Source organism: Dipodomys ordii, unplaced genomic scaffold (assembly GCF_000151885.1).
Source record: "Dipodomys ordii isolate 6190 unplaced genomic scaffold, Dord_2.0 Scaffold105, whole genome shotgun sequence".
Taxonomy (NCBI): domain Eukaryota; kingdom Metazoa; phylum Chordata; class Mammalia; order Rodentia; family Heteromyidae; genus Dipodomys; species Dipodomys ordii.
In genome coordinates, this window is record NW_012267321.1 from 2,322,228 (window position 1) to 2,346,695 (window position 24,468).

The window sequence follows — 24,468 nt, forward strand, 5'->3', positions numbered from 1 at the left end:
GATTGGGATTTGGTGGGGAGGGGGGAGGCTGGGAAGGGATGTGAAGGGTAAACAAAGGAGGAGGCTGCAATGCTTGGTAAGAAATGTACGCATTATCCTGTCCATGTAATTGAAACCCCTCTATACAGTATGTTCACAAATAAAATAAAATAAAAAAAAGAAAAAAAAAGAAACACAGGCAAGCAACCTGGGCCTTCACATCCGCAGCAGGGGAAGTTAAGGTGAGAAGTGAACCGAATTAGAGGGGCTGGGCTGTGTCTGCTGTTTCATAAGGAAATGCTCTGGTGGTAGAGCACCAGCCAATGTGGAAAAGCTTCAGATACCCAATTGAGGTTCTAGTCTCAGGCAAAAAAAAGAGAAAGAAACAAAAAGGAAATGCTTGCTTGTTTCTGGGGAAAAATGATCACACTTTTCAGGGCCAAAGCTTTTCTGTTGACTGTGCTGGAAATGTGGAGAAAAATCAGGGAATTTTGTTTGTCTTTACACATGGCCTGTAAGCTATTTCCCAGTTCCGAGCCAGTGCTGGTGAACAGGAAAGTAGTGTCTGTGGGTCTGAATTGAGGGTGGGTCCTAGAGCCAACCACAGTGTCCTCCTAAGCACCCCAGCTGGAGAATAGTCAGTACACAGAGGGCACAGCCTGGGGACAGACACAGGGGGAGGCTGAGGATACATCAATAAGCCCAAGAAAATCAATAACCATAACTGAGCCTGAAGTGAGGAGAAGAGCTCAGAGTGGATCCCCATAGAAGCTGTGAATGTAAACCACTGGGTGAGGCTATTTGTCCCAGCAGCCCCAGAGAACAGGTGCATCAAATTATCGTCAAGTGTTCACATGAAGGGAGAAGCAGCAGGGAGACCCTCCCTCCCCTGAGGAAACCAGGCTGGGAGCAAGGGACACCCGCCTAGGCCAGCCTGTGTAGACAAGTCCTAACCCCAAAGCTCTGATTGCTACCACTGCAGTGGACTGCAACCCCTCCCCTGTGTGCTTCTCCTGCCTAGCTCCAGTGCATGGAGCACAATGACATCACGTGTGCTGAGTGCAGTGACATCACTGAGACCAGCTAATCCTGGTGGGCACAGAAGGCCTCCTCCCCCAGGGCATGGCAAACCAGCAAGCTGCACTGAAGTGAAGAGTAGGCAAAGAGTGACTGAGAGCTTCCCTGCAGATGAGCCTCTCATCAAGGTATTATGCATCTCTTTGGGATCGCAATGGAACTGATGAACAGTTAGGTAAATAATGCAGCTGGGCTTAGTGACATGCACCTGAAATTCCAGCACTGAGGAGGCTGAGGCAAGAGGATACTAGGTTCAAGGCTAGCCTGGACTACAGTGTTGAAGCCCTGTCTTCAAAAGCAAAAAAGGGACTGGGAAGGTGGCTCAGTGATAGACTGCTTGCCTTGCATGCAGGAGGCCATGAGTTTGATTCCTCAGCACCACATAAGCAGAAAAGGCTGGATGTGGCACTGTGGCTCAAATGGTAGAGCCATCGCCTTGTGTTGAAGAGCTAAAGGACAGTTTCCAGGCCAAGTTCAAGCCCCATTATCGACAAAAAAAGAATAGAAAATGAGGAGCTGGGAAGGTAGCTCAGTGGTAGACTGATTGCCTTGCATTCCTGATGACCAGGGTTCAATTCCTCAGCATCATCTAAGCAGAAAAAGCCAGAAGTAGTGGTGTGGCTCTAGTTGTAGCGTGTTAGCTTTGAGTTGAAGAGCTGAAGGATATCACTCTGTACCAGAGTTTAGGCCAAACACCCAACAGAAAAAAAAATAGAAAATGAAATATGTAGGCATATTCTCAAGAATATGTAGGTACGTGAACACCATATCTACGGTGGCACTAATCAACACAGCCAAGAAACAACCCAGAAGCTCTATGGTGTCTGCAGAGAAATGAGTGAAAATGAGCATGGTCATGTGGAGCAAAGTCAGCTGGGTTCAGAGCAGTGGAGTCACAGGCCCAACTGTGGATGAATGCATAAAGAAGATTTAGCCTAGTCAGTCAGTGCTGGAGTCCCCGGCCAGAGGCGTGATCTTTAGATCCCGCCCCTCTGGGTGCCTCTGACGACCCTTCATCAGGATTTTTCTGTCTGAGGCACAGTTCAGTGCCCAGGATGATGAAAGCTGACATGAATTTTGAGGCTGAGATCAGATAGACCTAGAGGAAAAAGCTCGACTTTAATCAAGTGTTGGAACTCCAACACACACTTGAAGATCTCTCAGCAAGAGTAGATGTAGTTAAGGAAGAAAACCTGAACCTAAAATGAGAAGACCACGTTTTTGGACAATATATAGAAAACCTCATGTCTGCTTCTAGTGTTTTCCCAACAACTGACATGAAAAGCAAAAGAATGTAAGGGATTGAGTTCCCTTCTCATTTACAGAATTGCTGCTTCTCTCTCCCTCTTTCTCTGTCCCTTTTCTTCTCTCCATCCCTTCCCCCACCCTCCTTCTCTCTCCCCTTTAAAACTTGGGAAGATTCCAAATGTTACAGTACCTTTGTTTGTGGCTTCATTGAATGTTCATGAAAATAATTTCAAATCTAGGCAAAATTAGCTATTTAACAGGAGACTTTCATGAGTCTGTATATTATGTTAGTCTAAGAAAATGTGCAGATGTGTGGTAGAGACTTTATAATTAGAATTGCATATATTTATGAAACTTGAAAATGAATGTTTTTGAATTTGCTTTGATATATAGGCTTAGTCTTTTACTACATGCATACTTAAGTAAGATATAGAAGAAAATAACCATGTTGTGAAAATGTGAACAAAATAATGTACTGAATGCATAGCTTTATGTATGTACCTGTTCACCATTGTGTGCCTGTCCTCCATCTGCCTCATCCTCCCCATTTACCTTCTCCTAAGTCAAGATAGTTTCACATTTGTAAAAGTACTTTTAGTAGCAATCACCCGACAGTAATCTGATCTGTAAGTCCTGAAGTTAACCAAAACCTTGCCTAAAGTTTGTCAGTTGTACTTTCTAATAATAAGATAGGACTGATGGTTTCTCTTACTCATTTGAAAACAGATTTGGGCTATAAAGAAGATTTTAAGTTGAAACTAAATTTTCAAATTGAGATCTGTAGAAAAACAAAAAACCAACTTGCTTTTGCACCCAATAATCCACTTGCTATCTGAAAAGATAAGAATTTTGGTTTTGGGCTGGGAAGGTGGCTCAGTGGTAGAGTGCTTGCCTTGCCTGTATGAGGCCCTGGGTCCGATGCCTCAGCACCACATAAGCAAAAAGAAAAAAGCCAGAAGTGGCGCTATGGCTCAAGTTGTAGAGGGCTAGTCTTGAGCTGAAGAGCTGAGGGAAAGCGCCCAGGCCTAGAGTTCAGGCCCAACAACCGGACCCCCCACCCCTAAAAAAATAATTTTGGTTATGTATCGATTAGAAGTAGAAAGTCTGGGAGGAATACATATATATAGGTAATAAATAATGTAATAAAAGTAGAAACCAACTCCAAATGTTTTCACTCCACATTTGTATTTTCTCTGGCACCGAACAGATCTTCCTGGGAATATATATCTAAATATATGAAAATGGGTTAAGTTTGACTGATCTTACATACACCACATGCTATGATATTCCAGCTCTAGGGTTTGGTTGCAAGGTTCGTTTGTTGTACCTAGTCAATGAACTGTTACCAAATCACTTGAAGAGTATACTGGTACTAGAATCATGAATGAGAGAATTTTATATGTATAATAATTGGTAAGCTCATTATTTTTATCTCACTCTGTAAATGCAACTAATTGGTTGGTAGAATTTAGTCAGTCTCATAACAATTTCTAAAATTTAGTTCATAGATTTCATTTGGTAAAGAAATCAATATCAGAGGTAATATTAAGATATTATACTAGGAAATGAGATCCACTAATATAGCTTATGGTTATTAGATTTGAACTACTTTAATCATGGGATAATCTTATGTGTTAGTATAAGATTTCATAAATGACTTTAACTCTATGAAGATGTAATCGTCATACTGCAAACATCCCTTTTGCATCCCTTTTGTGACCTATTTTACAAATATTTAAAATTGTGTTGCATTTCTGCTTTGCTGTTTAAGAAAAAGGTGTTTCACACAAAAAAAGATGTAGCCTATTTCCATCACAAAGTACAACCAGGCCAGGAACAAGAAGGAAATCCTGTCATTTGCTGCCACATCTGTAGAACTACAGATCGCTGTGGAAAATGCAAGAAGTCAGACACAGAAAGGCAAATGCATTTTCTTGAAACAGACAAGAACAGGGCAGAGGAATTGTCAGCAAGACCAGAAGGGTCCAGGTGAGGAATGGTGTCCATGCAATGAGGTAGACCAGATACCCAGGGTGAGGAGGCACTGCTGATCGTCTCTTGAGCACAGTGACAAATTCTGCTTCAAAATCACCACTGCTAAGATGAAAATGAGTAGGGAATTAGAGAATGAAGCTACCTCCTCAGAAACGACCAGGCATGAAAAGAGATCACTCTGCTTTCAGGAATATGCATGAAATGCTTACCTCTAATCTCCAAATGGGTTCTCTAGGAATGAAAATCTTTCTTGAAGAAAAATGGCCATATTGCCAAAGAAACTCCTGTACATAAATGTCTCATTCTATTTTCTTTCTTTCTTTTGTGCCAGTCCAGGGATTTGAACTCTGTGCCTGGATGCTGTTGTTGAGCTCTTTTATTCCAGACTGGCACTCTACCACCAGAGAGTGGAGATAAGAATCTCATGGGCTTTCTTCACCAGGCTGGCTTTGAATCTTGATTTTCTGATATCAGGCTCCTTAGATTGCATCAGTACAGGGTTCCATTTTTCTTTTCAAACAGCATATATGATGATAAAACAAAAGCAGACTGAGATGAGGAGTCTGGTAAGGTGGCTCAGTGGTAGAGTGCTTGCCTAGCATGCATGAAGCCCTGGGTTCAATTCCTCAGCAGCACACACATAGTAAAAGCAAGTAATGGTGCTGTGGTGCCAATGGTAGAGTGTTAGCCTTGAGCAAAAGCAGCTCAGGAACAGTGCTCAAGCCCTGAGTTCAAGTCCCAGAACTGGAAAAAAAGGGAAGGGGCACTTTGGGTAAGAAACTTTGGTGACATATGGCTTACACACCACTGAGGTTATTTACACTCACCTAGCTTCAGGCCTCAGTGTCTCCTGCCAGCCTACTGGGATCCAGGAGAGGTAAGCGACTGCACCACTCCCCTGTACCCTGGAGAAGCACCCACAATGTAAGTGAAATTGTCACATGGGGGAAAAGAAAAAGTTTATTGAGAACATGGATTGCCATCTGAGGTGAAGGGAAAATCACCACTCCCATGGGAGACAACCTCAGCTGCCGCCCTCCTGGACCCCTATCTAAGGAGGCCTTTGAAGCTCTGAAGTTCCCATGTGTGTCTCAGAAATGACCCGCCCTGCCATGCACATCCTGAGAGAAGAGGCCAGCATTTGTATTCACTGCCACTGGAGAGGCGCAGCCTGCAGGAGAGACCCCAGGTTCCACACTCTGGGTAAGTGATCACCTTAGGGGCAGGGATTCCAGATTGAAACCGGTTGCATGTCAAAGAAACAGGGAAGGATAGGAATGGGCTAGGACAGTGAAAAGAACTGTGGTTCTAGGCCCCTCACCCCCAAGCCCTGTTGGTTCCTAACTTTCCTCTCCCTCACAGAGTCTGTTCTGGTTTATGACAAGTGAGGAGGAATCCTGAATGTCCAGGGGCTGGGGAAGATGTGTTCACATCAGTGACTCTAGAATGGCATTTGAACCTAAAATTGCCCCTCTCTGTCACTGTCATCCAGCTCCACCTTCACCCGCACCATCCCCACCACAGACCTGGTTCATCTTCCTGGTATTTCTTCTGTGAAATGTGGGCTCCATGTTGAGGAAACAGTGACACCTGGGACCCACTCCCACAGCCAGCCTATTGAGGTATAAGTGCATGTGACCCTGGGAACCTGTCACTCATATTCCAAGTTCCTTTCTTTAGTCGGTCAGAGAGCTTGAACTCGGGGCTTGCCCATGTTCCTTGAGCACTTTTTGCTCAAGGCTAGGCCTCTACCACTTTGAGCCACAGGTCCACTTCCAGTTTTCTGGGGCTTAACTGGAGAGAAGAGTCTCATAGGCTTTCCTTCTCTGAGCTGGCTTTGAATTGGGAATCCGAGGTCTCAGCCCCTGAGTAGCTAGGATTACAGGCTTGAGCCACTAGGGCCTTGCTTGTTTAGAATCTTAGATCTGATTCTACAGAGGAGAAATGTAGCTGCCTTCATCTCAGAACCTTACTCACCTTCACTTAATGCCATTTCTCCAGGTTCACCCATTTCCCTGAACATGCCATCTTCCTCTTCCTGATGGATGAATAGAATTGGATTTTTCCTAATACATGAGAAATAGTCGGACAGTATTTCCAGTGGCCCGAATGCTGAATGGAGAATGTTGAATTTCCTTGGCACCATGCAGGCCTCAGTTTCCTAAGCCAGAGCCTCTGGATGAGAATCAAGGAACAGAGAGGATGGCAGATGCCCATGTGTCTATGGGGGTGATCCTCTTAGCCCAGACTGTGGTTGGGTTTGTGGGTAATTTGTCTCTTCTCTCCCATTATCTATTCCTTTCCTGCATGGGGAACAGGATGAGAGCCACAGACTTGATTCTTAGGCACTTAATTTTGGCCAACTTCCTATGTCTTCTGTGTAGGGGTGTTCCCCAAACCATGGTGGCTTGGGGCTGGAGAAATTTCTTCAATGATATGGGGTGCAAAATGGTCTTCTATCTTTACCGAGTGGGCAGGGGGGTGGCAATAGGTAGCACTTGCTCCCTCAGCATCTTCCAGGCTGTGAGCATCAGCCAGGGGGACTCCAGGTGGGCAGGGCTGAAGGGGAGAGCCCACAAGCACATTGTGTCCACCGTCTACTTCAGCTGGGGGGTTTTCCCCCTGGTGAGCATTGTTTTTCCCATGTACATCACTGGATGCAGAGCACACAACAACATGACGATCTTAAAAGCCTTTGGATACTGTTCTTCTGTGCGTCATGATCCAACTGAGGATGTGCTTCACATGACCATGCTCTTGGTGCCTGATGTTCTGTGTTTGGGGCTCATGCTCTGGGCCAGCACCTCCATGCTTTTTGTCCTGTACAGACACAAGCAGAAAATGCGACACATCCAGAGGACCAGTGTTTTCACCAGAGCCTCTCCCGAGTCCAGAGCTACCATAAGCATCCTCCTCCTGGTGACTGCCTTTGTCTCCTTTTACGCTATGTCCTGCATCTCTCAGATTTGCTTGTCTGTGATTTACAACCCCAGCCCTGTGCTGTACCTTATAGCGGCATTTGCTATGGGCTGTTTCCCAGCCCTCAGCCCTTTCCTGCTCATGAGCAGACACTCCACTCCCTGCAGCCTCCTCTTCACCTGCACAAAGAAGAAGAAAGTGGTCCTCCCCTGAGGACCACCAAGCTTGCATCTCAGCTGAACTTTGCTTGGCCCTTCAACAATCTCCACACCTAGGTAAAAGTCATCTGCTGAGAGATAGAGGTGTGCACACACGTCCACATCTGCATATTTGTGTACTATATATCTGTGTGTGTGTTCATCTGTCTCTATTTTGCTGGCCCACAAAATTATATGAAAGTGGAAATGTTAGATTTTGAAATAGTGCTTATTAGGTCATGTCAACTTCTCCCAGAGAATCTGTCCCATTACCTGGTGGTGGTTTCAAGTTCAAGATAAACTGTTTAAACTCACCTAACATTTTTTCCTAATTCCATTTGGAATCTTTTGATTTTTTTCTTTCGTTCTTTAATAGTTACTTATGCCACAAAGCAAATCATTCTTAAAGCCCTTTCTGTTCTGGAGAAAAAAGTATTTGGAAAGGAAATAGCATCTGGGTGTTGGTGGTTGATGGCTGTGTTCTGAGTTCCTGAGAAGGTGAGATCTAAGGATCATAGTTCAAAGCCAGTCTAGGGAAAAATTTCTCTTAGACTGTCATCTCCAATAAACCACTAAAAAAGGGAGGTGGTGTTGTAGCTGAAGTGGTAAAGCGCTAGCCTTGAGCAAAATTGTCCTAGGGATAGAACAGAGGCTCAGAGTTCAAGCCCCAGGACTGGTACAAAGATGGAAAGAGAAAATGAGGGACACAGACAGACAGACAGACAGACTGACAGAAGGAAGGAAGGAAAGAAGGAGGGAAGGAAGGAAGGAAGGAAGGAAGGGAGTCCTGCTGGTGTAGCACTGACAGCAAACATCAAGGCTCCTTCCTGACAGTTACTCCCCTTAGTCTTGTCTGTGCTTATTTCTTCCACATAATTTATTTTCACAACTCTTTATTTTCCTTGGCAGTCTATGTTACGTATCTCAAGACTCTCTGCTAATTTAACAAGACATTAAGTGTACTTTTGAAAAGCACATTTTTAAATGTAAAGTTGTTTTTTACAGCACTGAGGCTCCTTAAGAAAATCCCTCGCTTGGCTATTGTGACATTTCCTGCAGTGCTTGTCATGTCCCTTATTATGAGGTCACTTTACCACAGCCTCTGGAGTGCCGGTGAGGGCTGCTGTGCTGAATGACAGGCAGGGCCCTCCAGTCCAGCGCTCTTCACCTCCACCCTTTTCTTCTCAGGAATGTATATTACGGTGACAGCAAGCCAGAAGTAGCACTGATGTCCCAGGGACAGTCACCAGCCCTGACCACAAAAGCTCAGAGATAGGACCCAGGCCCTGAGTTCAAGTCCTGGGACCAGCACAGAAAAGGAAAGCAAGCAGATGGCAGGCTTGCCTCCAGGAGCCATCCAGGGACTATTCACGGTGTTGAGTGGACTGTGGGCTCTGAGCCAGGTGCCTCCTCCTGATCCTGAAGTTCCCACAGCCACCCCACCACAGAAGAGCTTGAACCACAGGCCCCGCTGTCCCTGCACTCCCTCCCCCGACAGTGGCTTTAGCCAGATTCTGTATTTGCCCCACGCCCTTAATCCAGCCCAAAGTCATTCCACACAGCACACGCATGCTCTGGGCTCTTTGGGGAGCTGTCTGGTACCATCATTAACCTCACACACACCTGGTCCTCTCCTGACCCCTGGTGTTCCCATCCCCAGAGGTCCTCCTCATCTGTATCACCATGGAGAGCTTGGATTTGGACTTAGCCTCTTGACCTAGGGGCAGCGCATCCTCCACCAGCTCCCTGCCTTGTGAGGGGACGCAGGCTTTCCCTGCCCCCACCCCACCCCCTCTGAGCACCTGCTACCCAGGAGAACCCCACCCTCCACCCACCTCACACTCTGTCTTGATCCTGATCCAAATCCAAGACAACCCACACCCCGCACTTCCCCTCCCCCACAGCGCTCAGCAACACTCCAGGAGCTTTTCCTCTTTTTTATTTTTGGTTGGCCATGGGGCTTGAACTCTGGGCCTAGGCACTGTCCCTCAGCTCTTCAGCTCAAAGTTAGGCTCTGCATCCCATGCATCCCTGCAGTCCACTGGAAGCACAGCCGCCGGTCCTCATGCTGCCGTGCAGCCCTGCCTGGACTCATTACTTCTGGAGAGTTTGCACATTCAGGATGTCTCTCTCCATTTCTATCTCCTCTTTCTTCCTGAGCACCCTCAGTTCTGCGCCACTATCTTGTACGAATCCCTTTCCTGTCTGCTGTGTCCTTGCCACAAGGTGGCCAGATCCCCGGACTCCTTCTCCCCTGCAGCACACCTGCCAGCCAGAGCTCACAGCCAGCTCCTGACTTGGCTTTATTCACAGCAGCACCTTGTGACTATGCTCAATATGAAGGAGGGATCAGACCCGCCCACCTCTCACTCCTGGGGATGACTTGAAGCTCCTGACAAAGTCATTCTGGAAAAATGGGTTGTTACAGAAAGGTACGACTCAGTCCGTGAACCAGCTGGGAGGTCAGCTCCCCCCCACACCCTGCATGCTTAGATTGGGGGCTCCGGGCCCCACCCCTTGTGCACCTCCTGCTGGTAGAGCATGCCACACTGTGGTGGCCATCCTTGCAAAACAACCAGCCTGAAGAAGCGCTGCCATTGGGATCAAAACAGCGGAATCCAGAAGGGCCAAGAGAGTCCTGTTCTGAGGAGGTTTTTGGAGGAAGTGCTCACGCCAGGTCAGATCTGGGAGTAACTATTGACTGACGCCTAGCACAGGCACCATCTGACTTCTGTTCCTGGGTCTCAACTGAGTCCAGGCATGATGGTAGCCACGATTGCACACTGGACACACCTTGCCTAGTCCTGTCCCTACCAGACTGTATCTACCTTCCCATTGTTTCTACTTCATTAAAATCCCTAACTACTCACTTCTTACAGCTGATAGTGCCTTGGCAGAGAAACCTTTAAAGCAGATGGATCCTTGTTATAATGACTTTTTTGGGGGGAGGGAAGCAGCAGAAAATCAGTAGTGGGGCTTGAACTCAGAGCCTGGGTGCTGTCCCTGAGCTCTTTTACTCATGGCTAGTGCTCTACCACTTGGAGCTTAGTGCCACTTCCAGTTTTCTGGTAGGGAATTGAAGAGTCAGCTGGACTTTTCTGCCCAGGCTGACTTTGAACTGTGATCCTCAGATCCCAGCCTCAGTCACTAGGATGACAGGTGCAAGTCACAGGTGTCCAGGGTCTTACTCTTCAAATGATCCACGACTGTTTGAGCCACACTTGCAATTTTGGGTGGAATGTAACTTGGACATGGTGCATGATCTTTCAATGCTTGTTGAAATATTTTACATATGAAATATTTTATGAAATATTTTACATCTGTGCTCTTCAAGGAAATAGGTGTCTAATCTTGTCTCTAGTCTGTTCTCATTTTGGTATAAGAGGGAGTTTGGTAGCCTTCTTCCTTTCCTAGTTTTTGAACCTGTATGAGGAGCATTGGTGGTAACTCTGAACACCTGGTGGAACCTGTCAGTGAATGTATTTACTCCTTGATTACAGATATAGTTAGGTGACTAAAATCATCTTGGGTCAAACCTGATGGGTCCAACATGCAAAGAAGTGAATCCATTTCTTGTATATTTTCTAATGTGTTGGATTAACACAAGTGACAACTTGAATTTAAACTGTTAGGACATTCTAGTTTTCTTAGTTGATGTCTTCACTGTTCTTGGATTAAGGCTTGTCAGTCTTAGCTATCTTACCAAGGAAAGTTCTTACCTTCCCTGATTTTTTTTTTGTCAGTCCTGAGGCTCGAACTCTGGACCTGAACACTGTCCCTCAGCTCTTTAGCCCAAGGCAAACACTCTATCACTTGAGCCACAGTTGCCACTTCCAGTTTTCCGGTGGTTTATTGGAGATGAGTCTCATGGACTTTCCTGCCTCGGCTGGCTTTGAACCATGATCCTCAGATCTCAGCCTCTAGAGTAGCTAGGATTACAGGCATGAAACAGCAGTGCTCAGCTTCTTTCACAGATTTTTTTACATTGTTCTTTTAATCTCCATTTTTTTCATTTTTACCCTGATTTTGTGTGTGTGTGTGTGTGTGTGTGTGTTTATGTGTGTGTCTGTCCTAGGGCTTGAACTCAGGTTCTGGGTACTGTTGCTAAGCCTCTTTCCCTCCAGGCTAGTGCTCTACTACTTGAGCCACAGCTCTGCTTTGTACATTCTGGGGATGTTTATTGATAATAAGCCTCATGGACATTTCTGCTGTCTTTGAACCACAATCCTAAGATCTGAATTTCTGGAGTAGCTCTGATTTGTGGTGAGCAGCCATCAGTGCCTGGCTGGCTCTATGCTGATTTTTATGATTATCTTTCTTTTCTGCTGGGGGTGGGAGGGTCCAGTTGTGGGGCCTGAACTCTGGGCCTGGGCACTGTCCCTCATCTCTTCAGGTCAGGCTAGCATTCTACCATTTGAGCCACAGTGTCACTTCTGGCTTTTTTCCCTGCTTATGTGCTGCTGAGGTATTGAACCCAGGGCCTCAAGCATATCACCATGTGCTCTACCACTGAGCCACCTTCCCAGTCCTTATGATTCTTTCTATCCACTGTTCTGGGTTTGCTTTTAGACTGTGCTTCATCGGTGATTGCATTAGAGACACCTGACTGTTTTCATGCCAGGCCCGCACAGCTGTAAATTCCCTGGGAAGCTTTTGCTGCATCCCAAAAGTTCTGGAAAGTTGTGGTATTGTTTTGATTCTTGAATTTGTAAACTAGTTCCTTGATTTGATCCTTAAGTCTTATGGCTGACTTTGGGCTCGACAGCCTATCACTTGATGAGAGGGGGTCTTAAGCCAACATTCTAACTTGGTCTGGACTTACGAGTCCATGTCATCCAGTAGTACTAATTCATGAAACCGGGGCAGCAGTAGGCATCTGTGTGCTGGCTCCCTGTGTGTCAGCAGAAGGTGATGGTCTTTATCTCATCAACCTAACTTGGGTTTGATGTCTCCCCTGCTCTCGTGGGACAAGCAACTAGGAATTCCTTTCTGGTCAGTTCCCATTTGCTTGGGACAGTTTTTCACCCGGAACTTTCAGTTTTCAGTCTTGGCTGGTGAAGTGTCATCTCTATGCAGTGTTGGTTCATAAATGGGCGGGGCCAGCTCTCCCTCCTGGCTGACAGGCACAGGGTAGAGCTGGGTCACTGCTTCACAGTTCAGAAAAGTGTATACAGATCTGGAAAATACTGTCAGCTTTATGTTGTATATCACTTCCCCCCCACCAAATAGCTCCAAATTTTTAATATACTGTCTATTGCCATCTACTCCTTTCTATCTTGTATATTTGTCTGTTCTGCTAAAAAATAACTTTCCATGAAGAACAAAGCCTGGCACCTGCAGGAAAATGGATGGAACTGGAATTCATCATACATCTTTGAAAGGAAAACAAGCCAGACAAGAAATGTAAATATGTTTTTCTCAGGTATAATTTAGACTTTAAAAGACACAAACCTAGACAGGTGCCGATGGCTCACTCCTGTCATCCAAGCTACTCATAAGGCTGAGATCTGAGGATCACGGTTCAAATCCAGCTAGGGCAGGAAAGTCCATGAGACTCTTATCTCCAATAAACCACCAGAAAACCAGAAGTGAGGCTGTGGCTCAGGTGGTAGAGTGCTCTCCCTCAACTGAAGTGCTGAGGCACAGCATCCAGGACCAGAGTTCAATCCACATGAGTAACCAAATTATAAAAAGATATAAAGTCATAAAGGAGACTCACACTGATGTCCTCGACCACAGGGGCCTTAGGAATGCTTGCCGTACCCAGTGGGAAACCCAGGCTTTGAGACAATGCTATGTGCTCATCAAAAAACATAGATGATTTTCCCAGGGCAGGGTGTGGCTCAGTGAACAGTAAGAGGAGTTGAGCAGTAGGAGGATGTGAATAATAGGAGGATGTGAACAGTAGGGCCTCCGCAGGCAGCCCGGGTCCTTAGCCAGCTCTGCCACAGCAGGCAGCATGCCTTGGGGTCAGGACACTCAGTGTGAGTGCTTAGGACTAAGTCTCCTCACAGAAAAGGGCAGAGACCAAGTCCCCAGGACACTCCCCCCAACACTCACTAAGACCTGAGGGCCAACTGTTTTGAAACCTTTAATTCTTTGTGAAAAGAGAGAAAAAAGGAATAAAATATAAACAGTACAGTTGACAAAATAAACCACCAGGGTGGGGGTGGGGGGAGGGAAAGGGAGGAAGGTGGGAGGCAGGTGGGGATGGGGTCCCCATCTCAGCAGCAAGAGGCAGTGACCCAGATGCTCACGTCTCTCCCTACAGGGCAGGAGTGGAGCCTTCCTCCTGGCTGCTGTCTATCCCACCGCGTGTCCCTCAGCCTTTGGGAGGGGGCCGGGCGCCGTCTCCCCAGGCAGCTCAGGGAATGTGAGTGGGGCCAGGTCTGGGATCAGGCCAAGCACAGGGAGGGCTGTCAGCAACACACTGGCTCCGTGAGGGAGGATCTCAGGGAGGGCTGAGCCGAGGGTGGACCAGAGGCTGGGCACTGAAGGCCCAAGCACTGGCTCTTCTTCCAGCATCAGGCAAGAGACAGAACTTGAGGACCAGAAATGGGCCGGCTCAGAATCCCAGCCTGGTCCTCTTGCACACCTGCCCTGGCCCCCACACCTTCTCCCCATCCACCTGCCTGTCTGGCCCCCCAGTCCCTGCCTGGTCACTGCCACCATCCGGCCCTCCCAGGCAGCTGCCCAGGCACCACCACCCCTGCCACTGTCTGCCCACACCCAGCCCTCACCTGTCCAGGCCTCCTGGGTAAAGTTCTTGACGGCCACATCCTGGTCCTGAGTCAGTTTCTCCAGGACCGGCTTGACCTCACTCTGCAGGGTGCTGGAAGCGAGGGGGAAGGGCTGGAGCATGAAGCCGATGGGTGCCCACAGCTGGGAACTCAGTTCAGTCCTGGCCACCCCCTTGCATCTCCAGATGACTAGCGATGCTGAGCCACCCCTCACCTTAGCTTCCCTTCACACCCCTCCCCACCACTGCTGACTCCTCAGTCTACAGTGAAGCTGACACTGGGAGGAAAAAGCAGGGAGCAGTGGCAGCTGAACACAGTGGTACACATCTGGAATCCCAGCTACTGAGGAAGCCCTAGTAATAGCTGGGCATGGTGGCACCCATTATCCTAGTGGTGTGAGCAGCATGCGCAGACCAGGCAGCCTGGGCCTACACATGCACTCTGTGAAATATAACAAAGGCAAAAAGTGCTGGGGGCATGGCTCAAGTGGCAGAATGCTTGCCTAGCGAGGTCAACCCTCAGTATCACCACCGAGGAAGAAACAGTGTAGCTGGAGAGGAGCATAAGAACAGCAAGTCCCAGCTCACCTATTGTGGAGGATGGGCCCAATCTTCTGCAGGGACTTGATCAAATTGAAGTGGACGTTGGCAACGGGGTCTCCTGCCATGCGCATAACATTGGGCAGCATGTGCTTGGTGGTGATGTCCTACCCGCACACCTCTGACAGAACCTGGCCAAGCAGGGGCACATCATTAGTACAGTCAGCGCCTGCCACCTGGGCTGGGTGTCAAGGCTACGCCAACCCTCACTGGCATCCAAACAGAGTGCACAACTGACACCATCTCCCCTCAATTACGATTTACAATGAGCTCAACTCTGAACACGCAGCCAATGCTCCCACCAGCTCACCCACGCCCAATCCAAGGGTGCCAGAGACCTGGAGCCCACCCAGCTCTAGATGTGTACTGCTGGCCCTGGCCCTTGGCTTCTCCACTCACAAGCTTAGTGTCATGGCGGGGTTGTGTGTTCCCCTCCCCTGGCAAGCCGGCTCCTGGGCGCAGGTGTGGCGTGGGCCGCACTCACGTTTATGCAGAAGAGGGTGGTCATGTGTTGCAGGTATTTGGGTTCTCCAGACATGGCCAGCACCTTGTGGATGATGGTGGCATGTGCCCACTCTTTCCTGAACTTCTCCACCAGCTTCTTGAGGTTGCTGGTGGCTGCCTCACGGATGGCATAGACTGCAAGGGGGACAGGAAAGCCATGGAAGAATTTTAGAGTGGGTCAGGGCTCAGCGCCAGCCTTCCCCAGGGTTCCAACACCAGGAGGCAGGGCACAGAAAGAACAGTGGCGTGCCCCACCCACTGGCTGCCAGCTCCTTGTGGCAGGACTCACCATGATCCACCAGCCATGCCATGCACAACGAGTTGAGTTTCTCATCAAAGAATTCCACTCCTTGACAGAAGAGAGAGGTGGTGAGGGCTCCAAGGGTGAGAGAGAGCGGCCTGCCTCTTCTCCCTTCCCTGCCCTACCCGGCATGCCCTGGATCACGCACCATCTGACCAGCCAGCAGGGGCATGTACTCGATGATGGCCAGCTGCACTGCCACTTGGCTTCCTCGGCTAGCTCCACGATGGTGGGCAGCAGCGACTGGGACAGCTGCCGCATGCTGATCACCTCCTTCATGCAGTCCAGGTTGGAGATGATGTTCAGCTGCACCTCCAGGCACTGCAGAGGATGGGGCTTCAGGGATGCCTGGCCCAAGGTGGCCCAGAATGGGGGAAGGGGAGTGCCACCCCACAGCAACACACTACAGACCTGCCATCTCCCCAGGGCAAGTGCCCCAGTCCCACCCTGGCTGTGGGGATACCCAATGGACTCCACGATGGTGATTGATCACATGAGTGGGAGCCTGGGAAAGGGGAGATTCACCTCGTCCTTCAGCTGGGCCAGGAAGAGTGGCAGGAGGTGCTCGATGGTGTTGTGTTAGCCTAGGATGGGAGAGAGGCCCATGATGACGGAGGCCAGGGCGGACTTCATGTGCTGGTTGGCATATGACACCAGTTCCTGAGAGGGAGGCTACAGTTGCCAGTATGAACACACGTCTGGACGAGTGTGTGCCTAGTGACTCTGCCTTTTCTTGGTTGCCAGAGATGCCTTACCCTTGCTCCTGACCACTGCTTGCTCCTGACCACCACCAGAGTCGATGGGTCCACACTAAGGGCACACACAAAGGTAGCCCTCCAAGGGCTTCATGATCTTTTACTAGTGTAACTGGTATGGAGTGCTGGTGGGCAGCCCTGTTTCTACCTCAGCTCCTTGTCTGTCTGCAGCTTCTACTCCTGGGCAGGACAAGAGTCTTGCTTGGAGCCCAGGACAGAGAGCATCACTTTCCCACCTTTCCAGGTCCTTGCCGTGTACAAAGCAGGGCAAGTATAGCTCCCCAGTGTGAATGTGCATCTCTGACCTTGCCAAGATCCAGCCCTGGCTTCTCTGCCCATGAAGGTCAGGCTGCTCGCTCCCATGCAGGACAGACACGCGTCCCTCTTTCCTTCACCCTTGGCCCTGCCTGTCCACTACAGGCCTAACCCACCTCAGTGAACTTGTCAGCCACCATATAGTGCCAGGACTAGTCCTTGGCCGCCTGGTGCAGTGTGGTCATCACCAGGGCCTCCAAGGCCTCCTGGGGCAGGAGCTGGGCAATGTTCACACAGGCCTCTACCACCAGCAGCCACACGGAGTTCTGGGGAGCAGAAGGAGTACTGAGTGCCCATGGGGCATAAGGGCAGAGTGCCCAGTGGTGGGATGGGGGGAGGTGTAAGAGGGGGAGGAGAAAGGGCAGAGCAGGGACCCAACTGCTCATCAGAGGCTAGGTTGGAGAACATAGGGATGATCTCATTCTTGACCTTGTCCAGCTCCAGGACCTTGGTGAACGCCCCCAGCTTGTAAGCTGCAGCACGCTGCATCATGGGGGTGTCATCTGAGCAGAGATTCTGGAAGTACCTGGGGATCCAGAGTGGCGCTAGGCAGGAGGAACTCAAGGAACCCAGAGCGATCAGAGGGCATGGACCATTGGACTCCATGGTTGCTTCCCAGGGCATTGGAGGCTTCACACAGGATAGGAGGAAGAGGAGGGGAGGCCTTTGGCTTGGGCAGCTCAATGGCGCAGCAGGTAGGTTTACTGCACATTCAGGCACCCATGGAGGGGAGGGTACTGCCACTGAGGCCCAGCAGGTGATCTGATCCGAGGATACAGCCAGGGGCAGTTGGGCAGGCGGTGGCAAGGGAGCCCGGGACTCACTGGTGGAGCGCTGCCTTCACAGCGACGGACACTCATGGGTAGCAGACGGAGAAGAGGCCGCAGGCTGAGGTGTGGGAGGTGAACCAGTCGCCCCCCTCTAGCCATTTCACCAGGGGCATGAAGTGTGCTACGAGGTCAGAGGGCTAGTGCTTGTGGAAGATGGCCCACAAGGACTCCACTACCTTTTCCCGCACCAACGTCTCTTCCAAAGTGGACAGAGACTCCAGTGGGGGGTGCACGGATGGGGGAGGGGCGGGTGACACTGATGCTCTGCTCAGCCCTCCAGCCCTGAGGCCATCCCCCTGGACAGTAGCCCACCCCTCTACCATCCCAGCTCCATGGCTCCTGTCTCTGCCTCAGGGATGGGAGCAAGGACCAAGCATGCCACTCACCAGCAGGCAGTGCACATACTCTGGACCCCCCACCAGGCCTTGAAGGTTGCCAGCTGCTCAGCCAGGGCCAGAAAGACCTCATCCTCAGTGTAGATGGTATCTGCAGGGGCAGGGCATTCCCATCACAGCACACTCAGGGGCTCTGGCACCCTGGTATCCTGGCCCCAAGATGCGCAAGCTTGCTGTCAGAACCCAGAGTTTTCCCATATGGCCAGCACAGAGAACAAGATACGAGCTTGGGTTGGGTGGGGGAACATTGCATGACAGGGCCACTCTACACCCCATAGGGTAGGGAGACAGAGTCCCATCCTGTGCAACACTGTGGCAAGCAGATTTCCTGTTCAGGTACAGCTTACACTCTCAGCACTGTTCTCTGCCAAAAATCCTTTTCTATCTGTTCAGACTCGGTTCAGCTACTGAGTCTTGGAGCCTTTGCAGGCTGTCCCTTCCCCAGACTGCCCCAACCACTGTCCTCTGTGCCTGGCTTCTACCTGAAGACAATGCCAAGCCCAGCCACAGTCTCAGGCCTCAGGGCTGAAGGCTGGGCAGGGCAGGCCAGGGCAAAGGTGATCTCTGGGATTCTTCCATTCTGACCTAGGACTTACCAATGGAAGTGCAGCACCCAGTGCTCAGAGCACCACCTCCAGAACCGCGACACTATACTGCTATGCTTTAAGATGCCAGCCTGGCATTTTGCTCTACCCCACGATAATGCTGCAGTAATCGCTTACAAAACCAATCCTGCATGTTCTGCTGGCGTGAGGCTAAGGCTTCTGCTTTTCTGTCTGGACAACACCACCTTTTCCCAAAGGACATGGCACCTGCCACATGCAACTGGAGATGCTCCCAGGCAGCAAGTCCAAAGAAGGGACCTAAAGTCCCTTGGGGCTCTGAGCCCATTGTGTGTGGATACCCAGCAGCTCTTGGTCTGAAGCTCCCACATTCCCCCCATCCCAAGTCCCAGTTCTTTCATCCATGCATGCAGAACATTGTCTGATGAGACTGTCCTCCCAGCCGACACTTAGGTGTTAAACAGACTGAACGCTCTCCATGTCTCTAGTACGAGTCACACGACTGTGTCCACCTGGCAGAGCCCGAAGCAGGTCTCAGGCTGGGAGTCTCACTCTGGTCTGCGGCTGCCTTCCAGCAGACTTCCGAGAGGACATCCTGCCTCCAACTTTCTCTTCCTCAGCCTTCCCCTCAACACAGTCCTGCAGTACGTAAAGCTTGTCTATCTGCCCCTCAGCCTCTGTACCCCATCATCCAGGGCCCCCACCATGGGCTTCTCTTATTCAGCAGAAGCCATCTCCAGGCACCCCCACAGCACAGGTCCCCAAGAGTCCCCACCTGTAAGGAATGAGAGGAGTTCACTTCGTGTCCTTTCTGCTCCAAGGGCCAAGGTGATGGTGGACAGCTTCTTAATGCTGTTGAGGTGAAGCTGAGGAGAGAATAAGGAGGGAGAATTTCAGTAATCCCAGACTCAAAGGAGCTCCAAAGTGCTGGGAGCAGACGTTCAGCACACCCACCTCTGACCTGGAGCTCACAGTTCAATAGAAACAGTGCACTTTCTGAGTTCACATAAGATCAGACACGCTGCCCACCACTGGCTACTACACCTCATACTCCACTTAGTAGCAGCCGCTGCATAGCATGCATGCATGCATGTTCTGGGCCAGGCCCTAGACAAGGCACACACACCTGCGACCTCACTGAACCCTCAAAGCCATCATATAAGGTGTGAAGTGGCTCACAGCATTAATACTGTGAGATGCAGCACAAGGCAGAAACTGGCCAGCTCACAGAGCTAAGAGGATGGCTGGTGGAGCAGGCATTTAAACACAAGACTTGTGGCTAATGGTGATGATAAGAGAACAAACAATAGGATACTATTACTACAAAAACAAAAGTCAGGTATGCTGATGCACACCTGTAATCCCAGTACTCAGCAGACTGATGTGGAAGAATCATGACTTCAATCCAGCTTGGCGTACATAGTAAGATCTTTTCTCAAAATAGCAATGACCACATAGGGGCATCCACAGCTGTGCTGTGCGTGATACCATGGGTGAATGGGAACCTGAGACTGTAAAGATGGGTCTGGGTGCACAGTTTCTGGGTCATTAACTCCCTCCGAAATGCAGGCCATAGAACCTGAGCTTTGTTTCAGAAGAGGGCCATGATAACTACTGGACCCAGAGTTTCCATCTCAGAGCCATCGCAGCATAATCCTGACCAGTGTCTGACAGTAAATCCCAAGACTAGTTACAGGACGGGTACAGCCCCACGTGCCAACAGGAGGGCCAAAGAGTGCAGGCAGAGGTGCTGCTAGGCCCCGAGCCTGGCCCTGTCAGCACCCTGTCACACCCTTTCTGCTTGATCACACTTTGACACAGTCTTCCCCATCCATGAAGTCTGTATAAAAATATATATATATATAAAGAACAAAACCAGAGGGTTTGGAGAGCTTCCAGAAAGCTGAAGATGTGAGGGTTCATGGAGCGTAGGGGATGTAGACAAAGCACTCGGATACTGGGGCCTTGCCATACACTTCTTTTCAGTGGCATCCTGCTGGTAAACCAGAGAGGATTTGTCCCCGGTCCTGATTCCTTTGAGCTGATCAGCCCCAGGTGGGGGAAGAGTAAGAAACACAGGCAAACAACCTGGGACTTCACATCTGCAGCAGGAGAAGTTAGAGTGAGAAGTGAACCGAATGAGAGGTGCCGGACTGTGTCTGCTGTTGCATAAGGAAATACTCGGGGAGGGAGTTATGGCTCTGGTGGTAGAGCACCAGCCAATGATCAAAAGCATCAGATACCCTGTGGAAGTTCTAGTCTCAGATTAAAAAAAAAAGAAAGAAAAAAGAAGGAAATGTTTGCTTTCTACTGGGGAGAAATGATCACACTCTTCAGGGCCACAGCTCTTCTGTTGACTGTGCAAGAAATGTGGAGAAAAATCAGGGAATTTTGTTTGTCTTTACACATGGGCTGTAAGCTATTTCCAAGTCCTGAGCCAGTGCTGGTGAACAGGAAAGTAGTGTCTGTGGGTGAGTGTTTCAACATGGCACGATAAGTTCACTCTGAATTGAGGGTGGGTCCTTGAGCTAACCACAGTGTCCTCCTAAGCACCCCAGCTGGAGAAGAGTCAGTACACAGAGGGCACAGCCTGGGAACAGAGGCAGTGGGAGGCTGAGGATACATCCATAAGCCAAAGAAAATCAAGAACCATAACTGGGCCTGAAGTGAGGAAAAGTACTCAGAGTGGATCCCCATAGAAGCTGTGAATGTAAGCCACTGGGTGAGGCTATTTGTCCCAGCAGTCCCAGAGAACAGGTGCATCAAATTCTCGTAGTGTGTTCACATGAAAGGAGAAGCAGCAGCGAGGCCCTCCCTCCCCTGAAGAAACTAGGGTGGGAACAAGGGACACCTGTCTAGGGCAGCGTGCATAGACAGGTTCCTAACCGCATAGCTCTGATTGCTACCACTGCAATGGGCTGCAAACCCTACCTTGTGTGCTTCTCCTGCCTAGCTCTTGTGCACGGAGCACAATGATGTCATGTGTGCTGAGTGCAGTGACATCACTGAGACCAGCTAACCCTGGTGGGCACAGAAGGCCTCCTCTCCCACGGCATGGCAGACCAGGAAGCTGCACTGAGGTGAAGAGTAGGCCCCACACCCCCAGAAAGAAAAGAGTGACTGAGAGCTTCCTTGCAGATGATCCTCTCATCAAGGCATTTAAGCATCTCTTTGGGATCGCAATGGAACTGATGAACAGCTAGGTAAATAATGCAGCTGGGCTTAGTGATGTGCACCTGAAATTCCAGCAATGAGGAGGCTGAGGCGAGGGTACTAGGTTCAAGGCTAGCCGGGACTACACAGTTGAGACTCTGTCTTCAAAAGCTAAAGAGGGGCTGGGGAGGTGGCTCAGTGATAGACTGCTTGCCTTGCATACAGGAGGCCCTGGGTTTGATTCCTCAGCACCACATAAGCAGCAAAGGCTGGAAGTGGCACTGCAGCTTAAATGGTAGAGCCATAGCCTTGAGTTGAAGAGCTCAGGGACAGTGCCCAGGCCGAGTTCAAGCCCCATGACTGACCACACACAAAAAGAATAGAAAATGAGGGGCTGAGAAGGTAGCTCAGTGGTAGACTGATTGCCTTGCATGCATGATGACTAGGGTTCAATTCGTCAGCATCACCTAAGCAGAAAAAGCCAGAAGTAGTGCTGTGGCTCAAGTTGTAGAGTGTTAGCTTGAGCTGAAGAGCTGAAGAACATCACCCTGGCCCAGAGTTTAGGCCCCACAACTGACAGAAAAAAACAACAGAAAATGAAATATGTAGGCATATTCTCAAGAATATGTAGGTCCTTGAACACCATGTCTACTGGGGCCCTATTCGCCACAGCCAAGATACAACCCAGAAGCTCCATGGTGTCTGCAGAGAAATGAGTGACACTGAACATGGTCATGTGGAGCAAAGTCAGCCAGGTTCAGAGCAGTGGAGTCACAGGCCCAACTGTGGATGAATGCATAAAGAAGATTTAGCCTGGTCAGTTGGTGCTTGAGTCCCTGGCCAGAGCCATGACCTTGAGATCCCGCCCCTCCGGGTGCCTCTGAGGACCTTTCATCAGGATTTCTCAGTCTGAGGCACAGTTCAGTGCCAGGATGATGAACGCTGACATGGATGTTGATGCTGAAAATCAGATGGAACTGGAGGAAAAAGCACGACGTGAATTAAGTGTTGGAACTCCAACACACACTTGAAGATCTCTCAGCAAGAGTAGATGCAGTTAAGGAAGAAAACCTGAAGCTACAATCAGAATACCACGTTTTTGGACAATATATAGAAAACCTCATGTCTGCTTCTAATGTTTTCCAAACAACTGACAAAGCAAAAGAAAGTAAGAGATTGAGTTCCCTTCTTGCGGTGAACGCCTTCTCAGCCAGCGAGCAAAACGACCACCACACCAGGAGTCTTCTCAAATCACACTTTATTGGAGAGCTTTTGAATTGAAGGGAGAGCTTGGGTGAGAGACCCCGTGTACAGAAATGTGGCCGCTTATATAGGGAATAGGGACACGGGTCGTTCCATCATTGGCTGTCTGCCTTCTGCCATCACCGGGTGCCACGGGATTGGCTGGGGACGCTATGTGGCTTGCGCATGTGCAAAGCTCAGGACTCCCAGTCCAGCCAAGCATAGCCTAATATGGGGTTGTTTACCTCTAGGCTGCAAGGTAGTGGGTGCCATCTTGTAATGGCGTTTGCCCTGGCTCCCTGCAGTTCCCCCTTTTTGTTTTTAGGTGACAGGTAAGAGTAGAGGTCTGTTCCCTGATAGAAGAGGACAATACAAAACCTTCGTTCCAGGTTATTTTTCCCAGAGGACGGCCCACCAGTCCGATGCCTTTTTTTCAGGGGTGGGAGAGAACACGGCACCAACCCACATGCAAACAGACTTGCTCCTCTTGGGGAGATAAGCACCTCTCCCAAGTGCAGTGCATATGCCTGGCACCGTGTCCCATATAATAAGCTGCATACCTATCCCGGTGCAATGGGATCCCTTGATCCCTCGGGGTGCTAAGGCTATGCATGGCCCTTCAGGGCTGACAACCAACTTTGGGGTGAGGATCCACACTCCAAGGCAGCCAATGCTTGTGAAATAACAACCTTGTCTCTTCTGGTTTGGGCTCGAAGGCGACAGACCAACCATAGACAGACCATGCATCCTCCCAAGCAGCAGGCTAGAAACATTCCAACTCCCACCCACTCTTTAAACCAGGAGACTGCAGAGGAGATCCAAGACTGGAGTCCCTCCACCAATCCAGGGTCCACTCGCGTTGAATTCATGGTCACAATGGCAATCCGCAGCTGATCCAGCATTTCATCAAACTCGCCAGTCCAGTTACCTAGAAGATAACTCGACAACCGTTTAGATAAGTTTGCAGCTCGGGTAAGATTATCATACTGAATGCTTGTCATACATAACCCCTCATACTTCCACTGACAGCCAAGCTGAGCAATTTGCCAAAGGGTGTCCACTTGTTCCTGGACGAGATCAATCCTTTGGTTGACCACCATTAGTCCTCCTCGCAACTGAGAATTAATGCCCCTCTGTACATCCAGGGCATGGGCTATGTTGGCAGAAAGATTATTTAAGGTTTGTGCCGTTTGTACCGTATGGCTCATTGCAACAGCTGCTGTGGCAGCTCCTACAGCCGCCAAGGAAATAGCTGTAACTATAGCAGCAGAAATGCCAAAATCTCTCTTTTGTCGAAAAAGAGCCAAGGCACTAGAAACATTAACAGGTACAGGCACCCAGCGAGGCATACGGGTTATCACAGCATATTCATATTTAGAAGCATTCCAACATTGAGCATAGAAGCAAGAACTATTGGTACAATTAGCAGGATCTATGTTGCTAACAACAAAGAAAAATGGGGGATACACACAAACTGGGGTAGGACCATAAGTGATGTTATTATATGGCTTAACTCCGTCGTCATAACAGCCTGTATCGGTCCTCCACTCGAGTGGTGTGGCTGCGCCTGTTGAGATTGCGGTTAATTTTTCCTGTGGGTCCCAGGAAGCCCATGGTTTGGAGGAACTCCACCCAAACTGGCTTAACCCGATCTTT

The 24,468-nt window shown here is 49.5% G+C and overlaps 1 protein-coding gene and 2 pseudogenes across 1 annotated transcript; 2 read left to right on the top strand and 1 right to left on the bottom strand.

Annotated features, from left to right (window-relative positions):
* The first annotated feature begins 2,111 nt into the window (after positions 1-2,111).
* On the top strand, positions 2,112-5,927 carry LOC105994193 (annotated as a pseudogene).
* Positions 5,928-6,501: 574 nt separating this feature from the next.
* On the top strand, positions 6,502-7,464 carry LOC105994194 (vomeronasal type-1 receptor 4-like). Its single transcript, XM_013027621.1, has one exon. The coding sequence runs from the start codon at positions 6,502-6,504 to the stop codon at positions 7,429-7,431; it is 930 nt and encodes a 309-aa protein (XP_012883075.1). The 3' UTR covers positions 7,432-7,464.
* A 6,254-nt stretch (positions 7,465-13,718) lies between these two features.
* LOC105994195 lies at positions 13,719-21,473 on the bottom strand (annotated as a pseudogene).
* Between the last annotated feature and the right edge of the window lie 2,995 nt (positions 21,474-24,468).